Source organism: Hyperolius riggenbachi, chromosome 2, assembly GCF_040937935.1.
Source record: "Hyperolius riggenbachi isolate aHypRig1 chromosome 2, aHypRig1.pri, whole genome shotgun sequence".
Classification (NCBI taxonomy): Eukaryota; Metazoa; Chordata; class Amphibia; order Anura; family Hyperoliidae; genus Hyperolius; species Hyperolius riggenbachi.
In genome coordinates this window covers 560781113-560799808 of record NC_090647.1, presented here as the reverse complement: position 1 = coordinate 560799808, position 18696 = coordinate 560781113, and the positions used below count along the sequence as shown (strand labels likewise).

At 48.2% G+C, this 18696-nt stretch overlaps 1 protein-coding gene and 1 pseudogene across 4 annotated transcripts in view; one reads left to right on the top strand and one right to left on the bottom strand.

The window, feature by feature from the left end:
* LOC137547379 (uncharacterized) overlaps window positions 1–18696 on the top strand; it is a 187146-nt gene that overhangs the window by 138575 nt on the left and 29875 nt on the right. For all 4 annotated transcript variants that reach the window (XM_068270926.1, XM_068270924.1, XM_068270925.1 and 1 more), the window contains 3 exons: window positions 3122–3388; window positions 3984–4247; window positions 10608–10711. In XM_068270926.1, coding sequence (XP_068127027.1) covers window positions 3122–3388; window positions 3984–4247; window positions 10608–10711 — 635 coding nt within the window. The remainder of the gene's footprint in view (window positions 1–3121; window positions 3389–3983; window positions 4248–10607; window positions 10712–18696) is intronic.
* Window positions 10621–18696, bottom strand: part of LOC137547378 (FIGNL1-interacting regulator of recombination and mitosis pseudogene) — a 63511-nt pseudogene continuing 55435 nt past the window's right edge.

Genomic DNA, 18696 nt, shown 5'->3' with positions numbered 1-18696 from the left:
TGGAAGCGCTGATGTATATATACTGGGTGCTGGTCATTTCTCTGGTGTCTGGCGTTGCGATCACTGTGTGGTAGCACTCAGACCTTGTCAGTATCTGTGTTCTAGCATAGTTTCCAAAGGTGTTGATGATCACAGAGCTCACACCTTAGCGTTAGGAATATTGAATTGTATTATTTGTTATGACCTTCTGCTTGCCTGACTGATCCTCCTGAACTCTGATTCTGTGCTCTGCTATTTCTGATATCCTGTTGCCAAACTCTGCTCGTTCCTGGACTCTATATCTGCCTCCTGATTTTGTACCTCGTTATTCTGATTCTCCATTGCCAAACCTGCCTGTTTGTTGGATTATGTATCTGTCTTCTGATTTAGTACTTATCTGTCTGTGTGTTAACGACCTGGCTTGCCCGACCTCGAGAACTAGCCTTACTGTTAGAGGCAGTTCCCAGATCTGTTAGTGACACCCTCTCATTGGTGTCACTCACGCTCTGTCCTTCCCACGTTCTGCTTAGCTCCTCCCCCGGGAGAGTCTAGGCTTACGGAAGGAGCATACTTCTGTGCAGTATTCCTTACTGCTGCTGTACCTACCCCTAAGGTACAGTCCTATAGTGTTACTGTTACACCAAACACTCACTTCTATCTCAGGTGTCCAGAGGTTAGTAGATGTATCTGATTGTCCGTGATACTGCAGATCATCAATAATCGGGTGTGTTCTGTATTCTCGGTGATACTGCAGTTCACCGGTAGTCAGACCCTCTCGGTGTTACACCGATCGTTACAGTTTAGCATTACAATTACCACTGACACCACATTGCTACTAGCAGGGGGATGTAACATCTCTGTACATCTATCAGTATCTCCTGCCATCATCATTCTCTGTTTAGTATTACATTTACCACTGAACACCACATTGCTGCTTACAGGGGGATGTAACATCTCTGTACATCTATTAGTATCTCCTGCCATCATTATTCTCTGTTTAGCATTACACTCACCACTGATCACCACATTGCTGCTTACAGGGGGATGTAACATCTCTGTACATCTATCAGTATCTCCTGCCATCATCATTCTCTGTTTAGCATTACATTTACCACTGAACACCACATTGCTACTTACAGGGGGATGTAACATCTCTGTACATCTATCAGTATCTCCTGCCATCATCATTCTGTTTAGCATTACATTTACCACTGATCACCACACTGCTAATTACAGGGGGATGTAACATCTCTGTACATCTATCAGTATCTCCTGCCATCACCATTCTCTGTTTAGCATTACATTTACCACTGAACACCACATTGCTACTTACAGGGGGATGTAACATCTCTGTACATCTATCAGTATCTCCTGCCATCATCATTCTGTTTAGCATTACATTTACCACTGATCACCACACTGCTACTTACAGGGGGATGTAACCTCTCTGTACATCTATCAGTATCTCCTGCCATCATCATTCTGTTTAGCATTACAATTACCACTGATCACCACATTGCTACTTACAGGGGGATGTAACATCTCTGTACATCTATCAGTATCTCCTGCCATCATTCTCTGTTTAGCATTACATTTACCACTGATCACCACATTGCTGCTTACAGGAGGATGTAACTTCTCTGTACATCTATCAGTATCTCCTGCCATCATCATTCTCTGTTTAGCATTACATTTACCACTGAACACCACATTGCTACTTACAGGGGGATGTAACATCTCTGTACAGCTATCAGTATCTCCTGCCATCATCATTCTCTGTTTAGCATTACAGTTACCACTGAACACCACATTGCTACTTACAGGGGGATGTAACATCTCTGTACAGCTATCAGTATCTCCTGCCATCATCATTCACTGTTTAGTATTACAGTTACCACTGAACACCACATTGCTACTTACAGGGGGATGTAACATCTCTGTACATCTATCAATATCTCCTGCCATCATCATTCTCTGTTTAGCATTACAGTCACCACTGATCTCCACATTGCTACTTACAGGAGGATGTAACTTCTCTGTACATCTATCAATATCTCCTGCCATCATCATTCTCTGTTTAGCATTACAATCACCATTGATCACCACATTGCTGCTTACAGGGGGATGTAACATCTCTGTACATCTATCAGTATCTCCTGCCATCATCATTCTCCGTTTAGCATTACAATCACCACTGAACACCACATTGCTGCTTACAGGGGATGTAACATCTCTGCACATCTATCAGTATCTCCTGCCATCATCATTCTCTGTTTAGCATTACAATCTCCACTGATCACCACATTGCTACTTACAGGGGGATGTAACATCTCTGTACATCTATCAGTATCTCCTGCCATCATCATTCTCTGTTTAGCATTACAATTACCACTGATCTCCACATTGCTACTTACAGGGAGATGTAACATCTCTGCACATCTATCAGTATCTCCTGCCATCATCATTCTGTTTAGCATTACAATCACCAATAAACACCAAAAAATCCTACATGCAATGGGGATCCCCATGCTGCTTCCCAATGTACAGGGAGCGACGCATCCGCCTAATTGGGATTATCACTGACTGCACAGAAGTCAGGTTCACTTACTGCAACGGATCGCCGCGGATGCATTGCAGAGTGACAAGTATGAATGGCACCTATTTATAAAACAGGAGCTGTTCACTGTCTAACGACAAGCAGAGAATGGTCACATAGGACTTGATTCACAAAAGAGTGCTAACTGTTAGCACGGCCGTTTTGGCGCGAATTTTCGCATTGCGCGTGATCGCGAATTTTCGCGCGAAATCGATATCGTTTTCGCGCACAAACGCGGTTTTGCGCGAAAACGTTATCGTTTCGCGTGAAAACGGCCGTGCTAACAGTTAGCACTCTTTTATGAATCAAGCCCATGTCAGCTCTCCGTCCTAGTGGGAACACAGCCTCAATCTATCTTCTGTTTCTCATCCTGTGTTTCCCAATCTGGTCCAGTTGGCAATAAAACCCATATAGCAGCAATTGAGGGCAGACTGGCTCTGGCTATCACATGTACACTCAAGTGTGTAATGGTTGTTTTTTATGTATGAAGCTAGATTCATTTTACTTTTTTTTATTGTCACATAACATTTTATTTTATGTTATCAGGACCGGTATATGTGAAGACCGGATCAGACGTCACTCGGTGTGATATGGAGTGTCCTGACGTCTTCAGTGTGCTGATGCTCTCCAGGAGATGTGGAGGGGAGAAGGAGATACTCACTGAACCACTGGACAACAGACTCCACCTGGACCTCAGCAGATACTGCTGGACCCTCCTCCAGGCTGAGAGAAGAGACTCCTGTGTGTATGAGGTCCGGGATCGGGGTGCTGGTGGAGATAAAGTCCTGTCCTCTACATCCATCCGTGTGCTGGGTAAGAGCCTATATCCTTCATCACACTTCCCTCCATTGTACTCTTGTGTTTCCACAAGCGAAAAGCGGGCCGAATCTGCAAAGTTTCCCCGCAGGCAAATTGTGCGGTGAAACTCTGCCATAGGAAATAATGGTTCCGCCGGCTGAATCACTTGCCATAGCGATCTGGCCGACATTGCTGTCAGTTTTCGTGCGAGTGGCAGCGAATCCCAAAGACATACACGGTACGGCTTCCGGGATTCGGCTGTGTACTAGCAGAAGAGGAAGTGCTGCTGCACGTCCCCTATGACGCGCAGCAGCAAGTGGAAATGGGGTCTAAGGGGAGAGCTGACGTTACACCTAATGACATAGAGGCCAGTAACACTGGTGACTGTATGTGGGGGAGGGGCTGCAGATCACATGATCAGTGTGGGTACAAGAGCTAGCAATCTATCCCATGTCTCTGTGCTGGTGTCACATAACTGATGGGGAGTGTATGTGGGGGAGGGGCTGCAGATCACATGGTCAGTGTTGGTACAAGAGCTAGCAATCTATGCCATGTCTCTGTGCTGGTGTCACATGACTGATGGGGCGTGTCCTTCTCCTGATCATTGCAGATCCGGTTCTCATCTACAACATAAGCAGTACCAGCAGCCGGCTGGGGGAGGACATTGCTGTGACTGTCCAGTTCTCTGGAGAAGAGAGCCATGTGACCTGGGAGCTGGACGGGGGGCGTCTCCCTGAGAGATACCGGCTGATAGATGACAACAGGACGCTGATTATCCCGAGTGTGCAGAGAGACGATGCCGAGAGGACATTCCGGGTCAGGGTCACCAACCCGGTCAGCAATGTGTCCCAGGACTACCGGCTGGAGATCACAGGTAAGGGGGTGGATACTGGGGTGATCATGTGACCAGTATAGAGGGGGCGGTGTCAGTGAGGAGGTCCGGGACCACCGGCTGGAGATCAGAGGTAAGGGGGGCGGGTACTGGAGTGATCATGTGACCTGTATTGAGGGGGAGGGGCGGGGTCAGTGAGGAGGTCCGGGACCACAGGCTGGAGATCAGAGGTAAGGGGGGGCGGGTACTGGGGTAATCATGTGACCTGTATAGAGGGGGGGGGTTCAGTGAGGAGGTCCGGGACCACCGGCTGGAGATCACAGGTAAGGGGGCGGGTACTGGGGTGATCATGTGACCAGTATAGAGGGGGCGGTGTCAGTGAGGAGGTCCGGGACCACTGGCTGGAGATCAGAGGTAAGGGGGGCGGGTACTGGGGTGATCATGTGACCTGTATTGAGGGGGAGGGGCGGGGTCAGTGAGGAGGTCCGGGACCACTGGCTGGAGATCAGAGGTAAGGGGGGTGGGTACTGGTGTGATCATGTGACCTGTATAGAGGGGGTGGTGTCAGTGAGGAGGTCCGGGTCCACAGGCTGGAGATCAGAGGTAAGGGGTGCAGGTACTGCGGCAATCATGTGACCTGTATAGAGGGGGTGGTGTCAGTGAGAAGGTCCGGGACCACCGGCTGGAGATCAGAGGTAAGGGGTGTAGGTACTGGGGCGATCATGTGACCTGTATAGAGGGGGATGGGCAGGGGTGAGCCTGGGGTGCCTGGCACCTGGGTGCAAGATTTTCTCTGGCGCCTATGGGAGTGGTTAAATTAACCACGCCCTACCACATAACCACACCCATGTCCTGCCTAATCACACCCACACCTTCCACCTCTTTACGCATGCATGTGATACCCCATTCCTACCCCTCTTCCATGGGCTTGCTCCTGGCTGGCTTTGGCTTCCTGCGAGTCTTCTAGTCTCTGGACTGACTCAGGCTGAGAGGCTCTGCGAGTGCGACGCAGTCACACACTGCGTATTTATGGCTGCCTGCGGCCACCCTACTCTCGCTCGCTGACGTCGGCTCCTCCCCCCTGCCAAGCCCAAGGTGGGCTGCCTGTATCTTTCCCATTGCGCCACGCAGCCTGCCAGTGTTGCCACCCTTTCACGTTATTTTTTACTGACAAATACCTAAAAATTTACTGACAAAAGATTATTTTTACTGACAAAATTTCCCCACTAAATGCACATAAGAGACAGCATTTCACCAGTAAATGCACGTAATGAGAGACAGCTTTTCCCCAGTAAATGCACATAATGAGAGACAGCTTTTCCCCAGTAAATGCACATAATAAGAGACAGCTTTTCACCAGTAAATGCACATAAGAGACAGCGGTTCACCAGTAAATGCACGTAATGACAGACAGCCTTTCATCAGTAAATGCACATAATGAGAGACAGCTTTTCCCCAGTAAATGCACATAATAAGAGACAGCTTTTCATCAGCAAATGCACATAAGAGACAGCTTTTCACCAGTAAATGCACATAAGAGACAGCTTTTCACCAGCAAATGCACATAATAAGAGACAGATTTTCACCAGTAAATGCACATAATCACAAACAGCCAGTGTCCCCAGGGTAGGTGGTAGATGGGGAGGGTAGGTAGCTGTGACTGGGTGGGTTGTATTAAGGTTAGGTAGCTGTAACTGGGCAGGAGGTAGGTAGCTACAATAGGTAGTTGGTAGCTGGGGCTTGGCTGGCATATGCAGGGTAGGTGGCTAAAGCTAGGTGGTAGGTAGGGAGGATAGGTATCCCCCTGTGTCACCTTCTGTCAACCTGTGCCATCTCTTGTCCCCTTCCCTGTGCTGTGCTCTATGGCTCCCTTCGCTCCCCTGTGTAACCTCTGCTTCCCCCTGTGACCTCTGCTCCCCCCGTGTCACCTCTGCTTCCCCACCTGTGTCACCTCTGCTTCCCCACCTGTGTCACCCCTGCTTCCCTGTCACCCCTGCTTCCCCACCTGTTTCACCTCTGCTTCCCCACCTGTGTCGCCCCTGCTTCCCTGTCCCCCCTGCTTCACCCTGTGTTACCTCTGCTCCCTCTGTGTCACCTCTGTTCCCCCCCCTCCCCCGTTTCACCTCTGCTTCCCCACCTGTGTAGAAAACAAAGAGTTGTGGTCAATGGATCGTACTCAAAATGGGAGACTGTTAGCAGTGGGGTCCCACAGGGGTCAGTACTGGGTCCAGTGCTCTTCAATTTATTTATTAATGACCTAGTAGATGCAGTAGTGAGCAATGTTGCTATTTTTGCAGATGATACAAAATTGTGCAGAATCATCAACTCTCAGGAAGATAGTGTCATATTGCAACAGGATCTGGATAGGATGGCTATATGGGCACATACATGGCGGATGAAATTCAATATTGACAAATGTAAAGTCATGCATTTTGGACGTACTAATGGTCTAGCACCATACAAAATAAATGAGATACAGTTGGGGACATCAAACTTGGAGAAGGACTTAGGAGTACTCATTGACAACAAGTTAAATAATCATACTCAATGCCAAGCCGCTGCAGCTAATGCTAACAAAATTTTGGGATGCATTAAAAGGGAAATAAAAACTCGAGATGCTAGCATAATATTGCCCCTGTTTAACTCTCTAGTAAGGCCACATCTGGAATATGGAATTCAGTTCTGGGCACCACATTACAAAAAATATATTGCAGTTTTAGAGCAGGTGCAGAGACGAGCAACAAAATTGATACGTGGGATGGAAGGTCTCGCTTACCAAGAAAGGTTAGATAAACTGGGTTTTTTTAGTCTAGAGAAAAGACGCCTTAGAGGGGATCTAATTAACTTGTATAAATACATCAGAGGGCAATATAATAGCTTGGCGGGTGAGCTTTTTGTCCCTAGGCCTTCTCAGAGGACTAGAGGACATGATCTGCGCATGGAGGAAAAACGTTTTATCCATTTATTTAGGAAAGGGTTCTTTACAGTAAGAGTGATTAAGATGTGGAATGCATTGCCACAGGAAGTCGTTATGGCAAATTCTATACCTGCATTTAAAGGGGGCTTAGATGCTTTCCTTGTGTTGAAAGACATCCATGGCTACAATTACTAGGTAATGCCCAATTACTAGGTAATGCCATTTGGAGTCGGGAAGGAATCTTTCCCTTTTGGGGCTAATTGGACCATGCCTTGTAAGGGTTTTTTCGCCTTCCTCTGGATCAACAGGGATATGTGAGGGAGCAGGCTGGTGTTGTACTTTGTTCTCTGGCTGAACTCCATGGACGTATGTCTTTTTTCAACCAAAATAACTATGTAACTATGTAACCTCTGCTTCCCCACGTGTGTCACCTCTGCTCCCCCCGTCTCACCTCTGCTTCCCCACCTGTGTCACCTCTGCTCCCCCCCCCCAGTCACCTCTGCTCCCCCCGTCTTACCTCTGCTTCCCCACCTGTGTCACCTCTGCTCCCCCCCCCAGTCACCTCTGCTCCCCCCGTCTTACCTCTGCTTCCCCACCTGTGTCATCTCTGCTCCCCCACCTGTGTCACCTCTGCTTTCCCACCTGTGTCAGCTCTGCTCCCCCACCTGTGTCACCTCTGCTCCCCCCGTCTCACCTCTGCTTCCCTACCTGTGTCACCTCTGCTCCCCCCGTCATCTCTGCTTCCCCACCTGTGTCACCTCTGCTCCCCCCGTCTCACCTCTGCTTCCCCAACTGTGTCACCTCTGCTTCCACCTTTTGTCAACCTGTGCCATCTCTTGTCCCCCTCCCTGTGCTGTGCTCTATGGCTCCCTTCGCTCCCCTGTGTCACCTCTGCTCCCCCTCCGTGTCACCTCTGCTCCCCCCGTCATCTCTGCTTCCCCACCTGTGTCACCTCTGCCCCCCCGTCTCACCTCTGCTTCCCCACCTGTGTCACCTCTGCTCCCACCGTCTCACCTCTGCTCCCCCTCAGTGTCACCTCTGCTCCCCACCTGTGTCACCTCTGCTCCCCCCGTCTCACCTCTGCTTCCCCAACTGTGTCACCTCTGCTTCCATATTCTGTCAACCTGTGCCATCTCTTGTCCCCCTCCCTGTGCTGTGCTCTATGGCTCCCTTTGCTTCCCTGTGTCACCTCTGCTCCCCCTGTGACCTCTGCTCCCCCCGTCATCTCTGCTTCCCCAACTGTGTCCCCTCTGCTTCCCCATCTGTGTCACCTCTGCTCCCCCGTCCCCACCTGTGTCCCCCCACTGCTCCCCTCACTGTGTCACCTCTGCTCCCCGTCACCCCTGCTTCCCCATGTCACCTCTGCTTCCCCACCTGTGTCACCTCTGCTTCCCCACCTGTGTCAGCTCTCCTTCCCCACCTGTGTCACCTCTGCTTCCCCACCTGTGTCACCTCTGCTCCCCACCTGTGTCAGCTCTCCTTCCCCACCTGTGTCACCTCTGCTTCCCCACCTGTGTCACCTCTGCTCCCCACCTGTGTCACCTCTGCTTCCCCACCTGTGTCAGCTCTCCTTCCCCACCTGTGTCACCTCTGCTTCCCCACCTGTGTCACCTCTGCTCCCCACCTGTGTCAGCTCTCCTTCCCCATCTGTGTCACCTCTGCTCCCCCGTCCCCACCTGTGTCCCCCCCACTGCTCCCCTCACTGTGTCACCTCTGCTCCCCGTCACCCCTGCTTCCCCACCTGTGTCAGCTCTCCTTCCCCACCTGTGTCACCTCTGCTTCCCCACCTGTGTCAGCTCTGCTTCCCCACCTGTGTCACCTTTGCTACCCCACCTGTGTCACCTCCGCCCCGCCTTCAGTCTCTGTTAAGACGGCGAAACCGCCGTCTTCACACATAGTACAGCGCTGCGATCACGGCTGTCCCCCTGGGGCACAGGAGAGCGATCGGCTGTCATAGGCAGAAGCCTATGACAGCCAATCGCCAGAATTGACCGGCTGGGGGGAGGGAGAGGAATTACAAAAAAAAAAAAAAATAGGCAAACAGAGAGCTCTGTTGGTGGGGAGAAAAGGGGGGGGGGATCACTTGTGTGCTGTGTTGTGCGGCCCTGCAGCGAGGACTTAAAGCTGCAGTGGCCAATTTTGTAAAAAAATAGCCTGGTCACTAGGGGGGTTTACCACTGTGGTCCTCAAGTGGTTAAAACAGAAGGTATTTGCGATAATTCTGTGAGCAACTGTGGTTTCCCATGATGCAGCACTCCTGTCACTATCCAAAAATCAAAGAAAAGCATAGGCTGGAGTTACACAACCCAAGCCACATTTATGTACCTTCCGTAAAGACAGCAGATTCAAGAAATAATCCTGCTTTATATCTATTGATAAAGCGGAGAACACCACTTTGATGGATTTATCCAGGTGATCCAAATCAAGTGTTAACCTGTTTCTAAGCATGCATGTGAATCAGAGAGACACAGAGACCATATCTCACAGATTCATAATTAACAAGTCCTTTAGGCTACTTGCACACCAAGACGTTGCATTAGGTGCTACGTTAAGGTCGCATAACGTGCCCCTAACGCAACGCATGGTGGTGCGGGAGAGGACGGTAGAGTGAGCCGCGTTAGGCGGCTCTATCCGTATAAGGTCTCCCAGAGTGGCGCTGATTGGCCGGCGGGACCACGTGATGCGGAGCGAGACACTCGGCATCATGTGGTCCCGCCGGCCAATCAGCGGCTGCCAGTGCAGTGAATATTAAGTAGCCATGTGCGCGGCTACTGTAGCGGCATCTCCCCGCCTCCTCTCCGCCCCCCACTGAGCATGTGCAAACAGTCTAACACGGCTAAAGCCGCTAGAACGCACAGCATGCTGCACTTTCACTACAACGTGCAGCGTTACATGTAACACAACGTGGGCTGTGTGCAGCCCACTTGTGTTACATTGCTGTGCGTTGGGGGAGCGTTACGTCTTAGTGTGTAAGCAGCCTTAGTGGGGACGCAGCCCTTGATTTTTATAGATTGCATGACGTAACAATTAATGTTTATTCATATGAGGGACGGTTTATAGTCAGAGGGTGTACATAATCATTACTAAATGTGTTAGGGGTGTACATAATTAAATATGGTGCAATCTGATGAGCTCAGTGTCCTGTGAGGTCTAGGCATCACAAAACGTCTTGTGCTTGACCTTGAATGCTGATTATTAGGTTCTGTCCTTGTCCCAGTGCTGGAACAGAACAGAGTATCTGCAATGACATAAGCTAAATTAATTGCAGCACATTACAGAAGAGAATAATCAGTATAAAGCAATATATATATATTGAGGGATATGAGCAGTGACTGTTGGGGGGTCTAATCAATCAATCCTGGATTTAATCAATAACGTATGAGGTAAAGAATGTTGTTCAATACCTAATCAATACTATGCCTATGACACTATCACAAGTGAAAAAACAAAACTATAGTTATTGCTTTATGTTTCCTTTCTTGCAGAGCCTGCACCAGCGAAGCCTGAAGGTGGCTGTGACACAGTACTTATAGCGGTCGGAGTGTTAATACTGGTAGCAGTGGGTTTCGTCATCGCAGTGTGTTTATATGTAAGTCGGCTTTCACCTTTACCTGTAAAGATGCATAAAAATATTGTAATGTACAGTAAAAAGCATTTAAAGGGAATCTGAAGTGAAAATAAACTGATCATATAATGGTATGTATGTGTAGTAAAGCTAATAAAACAGCAGCAGAGATAGGAGTCTCATATTGTTTCCAGTACAGGAAGAGTTAAGAAAACTTCAGTTGTTATCTATGCAAAAGAGCTTCTGCGAGCTCTGCGACTTTATAAAGTTGTGGACAGCACTGTCTTTTGCAACACTTATCGCAACAGTCTCTCAGGGCTGGTGCACACCAAAAACCGCTAGCAGATCCGCAAAACGCCAGCGGTTTTTGAAACACTTTTTCTTATTTTTATGAAGCGTTTCAGCTAGCGTTTTTGGGTAGCGTTTTTGGTGTAGTAGATTTCATATATTGTTACAGTAAAGCTGTTACTGAACAGCCTCTGTAACAAAAACGCCTGCAAAACCGCTCTGAACTGCCGTTTTTCAGAGCGGTTTGTGTTTTTTCTATACTTATCATTGGAGGCAGAAACGCCTCTGAAATCCCAAAAATGCCTCAGCCCGGGAGTATGCGTTTCTGCAAAACGCCTCCCGCTCTGGTGTGAACCACCCCATTGAAATACATTACCCTAGCATATCCACAGCCGCAAGCGGCTGTAAAAACGCGAGAAAGCCCGCTCAGTCTGCACCAGCCCTCATTGTTTTTTCTTTGTTTATGGTTTTTCTGCAGAGAAAAGTTCAAAGGTTCAGTAGCCTGCTCTGTGAAATCCTTTAAAATGCTGAGTGTAGTGTGGAAACTGGAATTATTAGAAAATGATGCAATGTTATAAAAAAAAGCTATATACTTGAAAATAAAAATATGACACTACTTTTTTTGCTACTAATGTTCCATTAATTATGCGTATTACACAACCAGTTCATTATATCATGAGGGGGGTTTTTGTGCTTCAGTGTCACTTTAACACCAGCTGTGTGTAAACTTGAAAGTATTAAAGAGAACCCGAGGCCGGGTTCTAACAACAAAATCCCCATACAGAGGCTGGGTCTGCCTATAGATTCCAGCCTTGGTTGCTATTTAGCTTACCCCTAAGTCCCCCATGCGCTCTGCGAGACCCCATAAATCACAGCCGCGCGGTGCTGGCTGTGTTTACCTCCTCCTGTCAGTCTCGGCTGCTCCCCCGCCTCCTGCACCACTCTGGTTCCGCCCGCGTCCCTTCCCTTCAATCATCGGGGAGGGAAGGGACGTGGGCGGGGACAGGAGCGATGCAGGAGGCGGGGGAGCGGCGAGACTGGCATTATGAAGGTAAATACAGCCGGCTGCGACACGCTCTGTGTCGGCAGCGCGGCTCTGAATTATGGGGTCTGACAGCGCGCAGGGGGGGGCTTAGGGGGAATCTAAATAGCAACAGAGGCTGGGCTCTATAGGCAGACCCGGCCTCTGTATGGGGATTTTGTTGTTAGAACCCTGCCTCTGCATACCTGTATCGTCGTTTCAGGCACGGAGGACGCCGTCCGCGCCGATCAGCCGGGTCCCCCCGCTCATTATCCCCCCTGGCCGGCTTCCGACCCCACGGCCTGGGTCGGGCTCTCCTGCCTCACGAAAGATGGCCGCTTCCTCTGCCCGCGGCTGCGCAGTCCGCCTGCCCGCGAGTGCGGCTGCGCAGCTCTAGGGCCAACCCCCCCGGTCCACGCTACGTAGCGTGGATCGGGGGGGTTGGCCCTAGAGCTGCGCAGCCGCACTCGCGGGCAGGCGGACTGCGCAGCCGCGGGCAGAGGAAGCGGCCATCTTTCGTGAGGCAGGAGAGCCCGACCCGGGCCGTGGGGTCGGAAGCCGGCCAGGGGAGATAATGAGCGGGGGGACCCGGCGGATCGGCACGGAGGGCGCGGACGGCGTCCTCCGAGCCTGAAACAACGATACAGGTAAGTCACTTTTTTTCCACCGTTGGCCTCGTAAGTCCTTTAAAGAGGAACTGTAACATCAAACTGTCCCCTGGGGGGTACTCACCTCGGGTGGGGGAAGCCTCAGGATCCTAATGAGGCTTCCCACGCTGTCCTCCGTCCCTCGGGGGTCTCGCTGCAGCCCCCCGTACAGCGGCGACGTAAATATTTACCTTCCCGGCTCCTGCGCAGGCTCTCTGGTGGCTGTCGGCTCCGAAGTAGGCGGAAATACCCGATCGTCATCGGGTCTGCTCTACTGCGCAGGTGCAAGTCTGCGGCGCCTGCGCAGTAGAGCGGACCCGACTGAGATCGGGTATTTCCGTCTAGTTCAGAGCCGAAAGCAGCCACAGCGCCCCCGCTGGAGCCAGCAAAGGTAAATATTAAAATTACAGTCGGGTCTGTCGCCGGCTGTTCAGACTTCAGAGGGCTGCAGCGAGACCCCTGTGGGACAGAGGACGGCGTGGGAAGCCTCATTAGGATCCGGAGGCTTCCCCCACCCGAGGTAAGTACCCCCCAGGGGATCTTCTTGATGTTACAGAGTCTCTTTAAGAGATGCTTTATAGCACCGAGTAATCAAATCTCAGCTCATCAGCACGACTTTACTAAACACGGGTCCTGTCTCACCAACATGCTCAGCTTTTATGAAGTGGTGAATGCACATATAGATCTTGGGAAAGCTATAGATGTAGTGTACTTGGACTTTGCAAAGGCTTTTGCCACGGTTCCCCACAACAGCGTAGTGCAGAAGCTGAGGACACAGGGACTAGCAGAACATGTGTGTATGTGGATAGTGAACTGGTTAGAGGACAGCTATCGCGAAAAATGATAAAATGAAATGACATACAAATAAAATGTATATTTTCGCCCAGAGTAAAATACAGTTTAAATTACTTTTCTCCTATGTTGCTTACAGTAGGTAGTGAATATCACAGATCTGACAGGTTTTGGACTTGTCCATCTATATATGGGGCGGTTCTAAGGATTTTCTTACAGGACCACTATCGCGAAAATCATAACATTTAAAATACATGTAAACACAAACAAATAAGAAGTACATTTCTTCCAGAGTAAAATAAGCCATAGATGACTTTTCTGCTATGTTGCTGTCAATTAAAGGGGAACTTCAGCCTAAACAAACATACTTTCATTAACCTCCCTGGCGGTCTGTTAAAAATCCGCCAGGGGGCAGCAAAGTCTTTTTTTTAGCTGTGCAGCTAAAAATGAGGCTTGTATAAGAGAAACAAAGTTCTGATGCTGTGAAACTGTTAAAGAAACACCAAGCCTTTTCAGTGCTGTTGAGTCGATATTTAGTCTGGAGGTTCACTTTAAGTAGAAATCTGACAGAAACGACAGGTTTTGGACTAGCCCATCTCTGCATGGGGGATTCCCAGGGTTTTCTTTATTTTCAAAAGCATTTAGCAAATTACTTTTCTCCTATGTTAATGTCACTTTCAGTAGGTAGTAGAAATCTGACAGAAGTGACAGGTTTTGGACTAGTCCATCTCTTCATAGGGGATTCTCAGCAAGGCTTTTATTCTTTATAAAGATATTCCCTAAAAAGGATTTAGGGCTCTTTCACAGTGCGACGTTAAAGTCGCATGTTACACCAACACGTAGCGCAGAACAACTTACAGCAATGAAAAATCAATGGCCTGTTCACAGTGCACACGTTGCGTTGGTGTCTAACGCTGCACGTTAAGTGAAAGTGCTGCATGCTGTGCGTTATACAGGTTATTAGCTGCGTAAGACTGTTAGACTTGCCGACATACTCTTCATTACCTGTATTTTCTACTGTATATGCTGTATGCGTTGGTAACACTGCAGTGTGACTGTTTGGCCGTGTTGCGTTGTTAGTTTACGGTGCGACTTTAACGTCGCATCAAACCGCAACGTCCTGATGTGAAAGTAGCCTTAAACAATGATGCTGGCCAGCATCCCTGCTTGCTACACAGGTTTTTTGGCAGTTGGACAGAGCAACTGTCATTCACTAAGCGCTTTTGAAAATAAATAAATCCCTGAGAATCTCCCCATGAAGAGATGGACTAGTCCAAAACCTGTCGCTTCTGTCAGATTTCTACTGCCTACTGTAAGTGACAGCAACATAGGAGAAAAGTAATTTATGGCTCATTTTACTCTGGAAGAAATTTACTTTTTATTTGTATAGGTTTGCACATATTTAAAATTTTGCAATTTTTCGCCGCAATGCCCCTTTAACAGTAAAGCTGTTAAAATACAGAACATTTTATTACAGGAAGTAGTTATGACAAAGCCTATACCTGTATTAAAAAGAGGTTTTGATGCTTTCCATTGAAGGGCATCCACGGCTATAATTACTAGTTCATTTCCAGCAAAGATGATCCAGGGATTTTATCTGACTGCCACCTGGAGTCGGAAAGGAAATTTTGTTCCCTTAAGGGTTAATTGGCCTTGTAAGTTTTTTTGTTTTGTTTTTTTGCTTCCCCTGGATCAACTGGGATATTTGAGGATATATGAGAGAAAGGTACCTAAAGTCTACTTTATTTTCCTGCTTGAACTTGATGGACAAATGTCTTTTTTCAACCGAACTAAATATGTAGCTCTAGTTTACAAGGATGTTTTTCAGAAGTTTCTGCGCCAAATGTTTCTGTTTGACATCCCAGACATGTCAGTGTGTCAGTACACACAGGAGCAACACTTATAAGGAAAAATAAAGTTCATGAAAAAGTTATATTCACATAGCCAAACTTGCAAATACCAGCAAGGCTAAATCCCAGAACTGGCCTGGAGAAGCAGCTAGCACTAGACAAGCAGTGCCAGGGCAACACCAGCAAATTAGTGTTGGGCGAACATCTAGATGTTCGGGTTCGGGCCGAACAGGCCGAACATGGCCGCGATGTTCGGGTGTTCGACCCGAACTCCGAACATAATGGAAGTCAATGGGGACCCGAACTTTTGTGCTTTGTAAAGCCTCCTTACATGCTACATACCCCAATTTTACAGGGTATGTGCACCTTGGGAGTGGGTACAAGAGGGAAAAAAAATTTAGCAAAAAGAGCTTATAGTTTTTGAGAAAATCGATTTTAAAGTTTCAAAGGGAAAACTGTCTTTTAAATGCGGGAAATGTCTGTTTTCTTTGCACAAGTAACATGCTTTTTGTCGGCATGCAGTCATAAATGTAATACATATAAGAGGTTCCAGGAAAAGGGACCGGTAACGCTAACCCAGCAGCAGCACACGTGATGGAACAGGAGGAGGGTGGCGCAGGAGGAGAAGGCCACGCTTTGAGACACAACAACCCAGGCCTTGCATGAGGACAAGAAGCGTGCGGATAGCAATTTGCATTTTGTCGCCATGCAGTCATAAATGTAATACAGATGAGAGGTTCAATAAACAGGGACCGGAAACGCTAACCCATCACAGATGTTCATTGTTCATGTTACTTGGTTGGGGTCCGGGAGTGTTGCGTAGTCGTTTCCAATCCAGGATTGATTCATTTTAATTTGAGTCAGACGGTCTGCATTTTCTGTGGAGAGGCGGATACGCCGCCGATCTGTGACGATGCCTCCGGCAGCACTGAAACAGCGTTCCGACATAACGCTGGCTGCCGGGCAAGCCAGCACCTCTATTGCGTACATTGCCAGTTTGTGCCAGGTATCTAGCTTCGATACCCAATAGTTGAAGGGTGCAGATGGATTGTTCAACACAGCTACGCCATCCGACATGTAGTCCTTGACCATCTTCTCCAGGCGATCGGTGTTGGAGGTGGATCTGCACGCTTGCTGTTCTGTGTGCTGCTGCATGGGTGTCAGAAAATTTTCCCACTCCAAGGACACTGCCGATACCATTCCCTTTTGGGCACTAGCTGTGGCTTGTGTTGTTTGCTGCCCTCCTGGTCGTCCTGGGTTTGCGGAAATCAGTCTGTCGGCGTACAACTGGCTAGAGGAGGGGGAGGATGTCAATCTCCTCTCTAAAGTCTCCACAAGGGCCTGCTGATATTCTTCCATTTTGACCTGTCTGGCTCTTTCTTCAAGCAGTTTTGGAACATTGTGTTTGTACCGTGGATCCAGAAGGGTATAAACCCAGTAATTGGTGTTGTCCAGAATGCGCACAATGCGTGGGTCGCGTTCAATGCAGTCCTAGGCCGAAGAGGTCATAGCCTAGGGTCACAAAACCTGTTTATTTGGGCAATTTCAATGGTGGCGAGTCTGACGTACATAAATCGCAGCAATGGCCGTTAGCAACGTCTGAATCTCACGAAATGTCTCATGCAGGTAGAAGACATATTGTTAGACTTGGGCTCCAAAGATGGGTTCCCTACATCTCTGCAAACCAGAGTTACAGGGCTCCAAATTTGGTAAAATCCCCCATAGGCTTTCATTGGGCCTCCTATTTACAGTTGCAAAATCTCACATCTTTTCAAAGGGCAATTACTCAGCAGTGGCAAATTTTCTAGCATTGTAGGGACCCTTAGGGGGAACATGACTGGTGAGTTTCGGGCCCCTAGGCCAAAGAGGTCATAGCCTAGGGTCACAAAAACCTGTTTATTTGGGCTATTTCAATGGTAGTGATGGTGACGTACATAAATCGCAGCAATGGCCGTTAGCAAAGTCTGAATCTCACGAAATGTCTCATGCAAGTAGAAGACATATTGTTAGACTTGGATTCCAAAGATGGGGTCCCTACATCTCTGCAAACCAGAGTTACAGGGGTCCAAAATTGGTAAAATCCCCCATAGGATTTCATTGCCTCCCTATTTCACTTTCCAAAATCTCACATCTTTTCAAAGGGCAATGGCTCAGCAGTACCAAATTTTCTAGCATTGTAGGGACCCTTAGGGGGATCATGACTGGTGAGTTTTGCCACTGCTGAGCCATTGCCCTTTGAAATGGTGTGAGGTTTTGGAACGGTAAATAGGAGGCCCAATGAAAGCCTATGGGGGATTTTACCAATTTTGGACCCCTGTAACTCTGGTTTGCAGAGATGTAGGGACCCCATCTTTGGAATCCAAGTCTAACAATATGTCTTCTACCTGCATGAGACATTTCGTGAGATTCAGACTTTGCTAACGGCCATTTCTGCAATTTATGTACGTCACCATCACTACCATTGAAATAGCCCAAATAAACAGGTTTTTGTGACCCTAGGCTATGACCTCTTCGGCCTAGGGGCCCGAAACTCACCAGTCATGTTCCCCCTAAGGGTCTCTACAATGCTAGAAAATTTGGTACTGCTGAGCCATTGCCCTTTGAAAAGATGTGAGATTTTGGAAAGTGAAATAGGGAGGCAATGAAATCCTATGGGTGATTTTACCAATTTTGGACCCCTGTAACTCTGGTTTGCAGAGATGTAGGGACCCCATCTTTGGAATCCAAGTCTAACAATATGTCTTCTACCTGCATGAGACATTTCGTGAGATTCAGACTTTGCTAACGGCCATTGCTGCGATTTATGTACGTCACCATCACTACCATTGAAATAGCCCAAATAAACAGGTTTTTGTGACCCTAGGCTATGACCTCTTCGGCCTAGGGGCCCGAAACTCACCAGTCATGTTCCCCCTAAGGGTCCCTACAATGCTAGAAAATTTGGTACTGCTGAGCCATTGCCCTTTGAAAAGATGTGAGATTTTGGAAAGTGAAATAGGGAGGCAATGAAATCCTATGGGGGATTTTACCAATTTTGGACCCCTGTAACTCTGGTTTGCAGAGATGTAGGGACTCCATCTTTGGAATCCAAGTCTAACAATATGTCTTCTACCTGCATGAGACATTTCGTGAGATTCAGACTTTGCTAACGGCCATTGCTGCGATTTATGTACGCCACCATCACTACCATTGAAATAGCCCAAATAAACAGGTTTTTGTGACCCTAGGCTATGATCTCTTCGGCCTAGGGGCCCGAAACTCACCAGTCATGTTCCCCCTAAGGGTCCCTACAATGCTAGAAAATTTGGTACTGCTGAGCCATTGCCCTTTGAAAAGATGTGAGATTTTGGAAAGTGAAATAGGGAGGCAATGAAAGCCTATGGGGGATTTTACCAAATTTGGAGCCCTGTA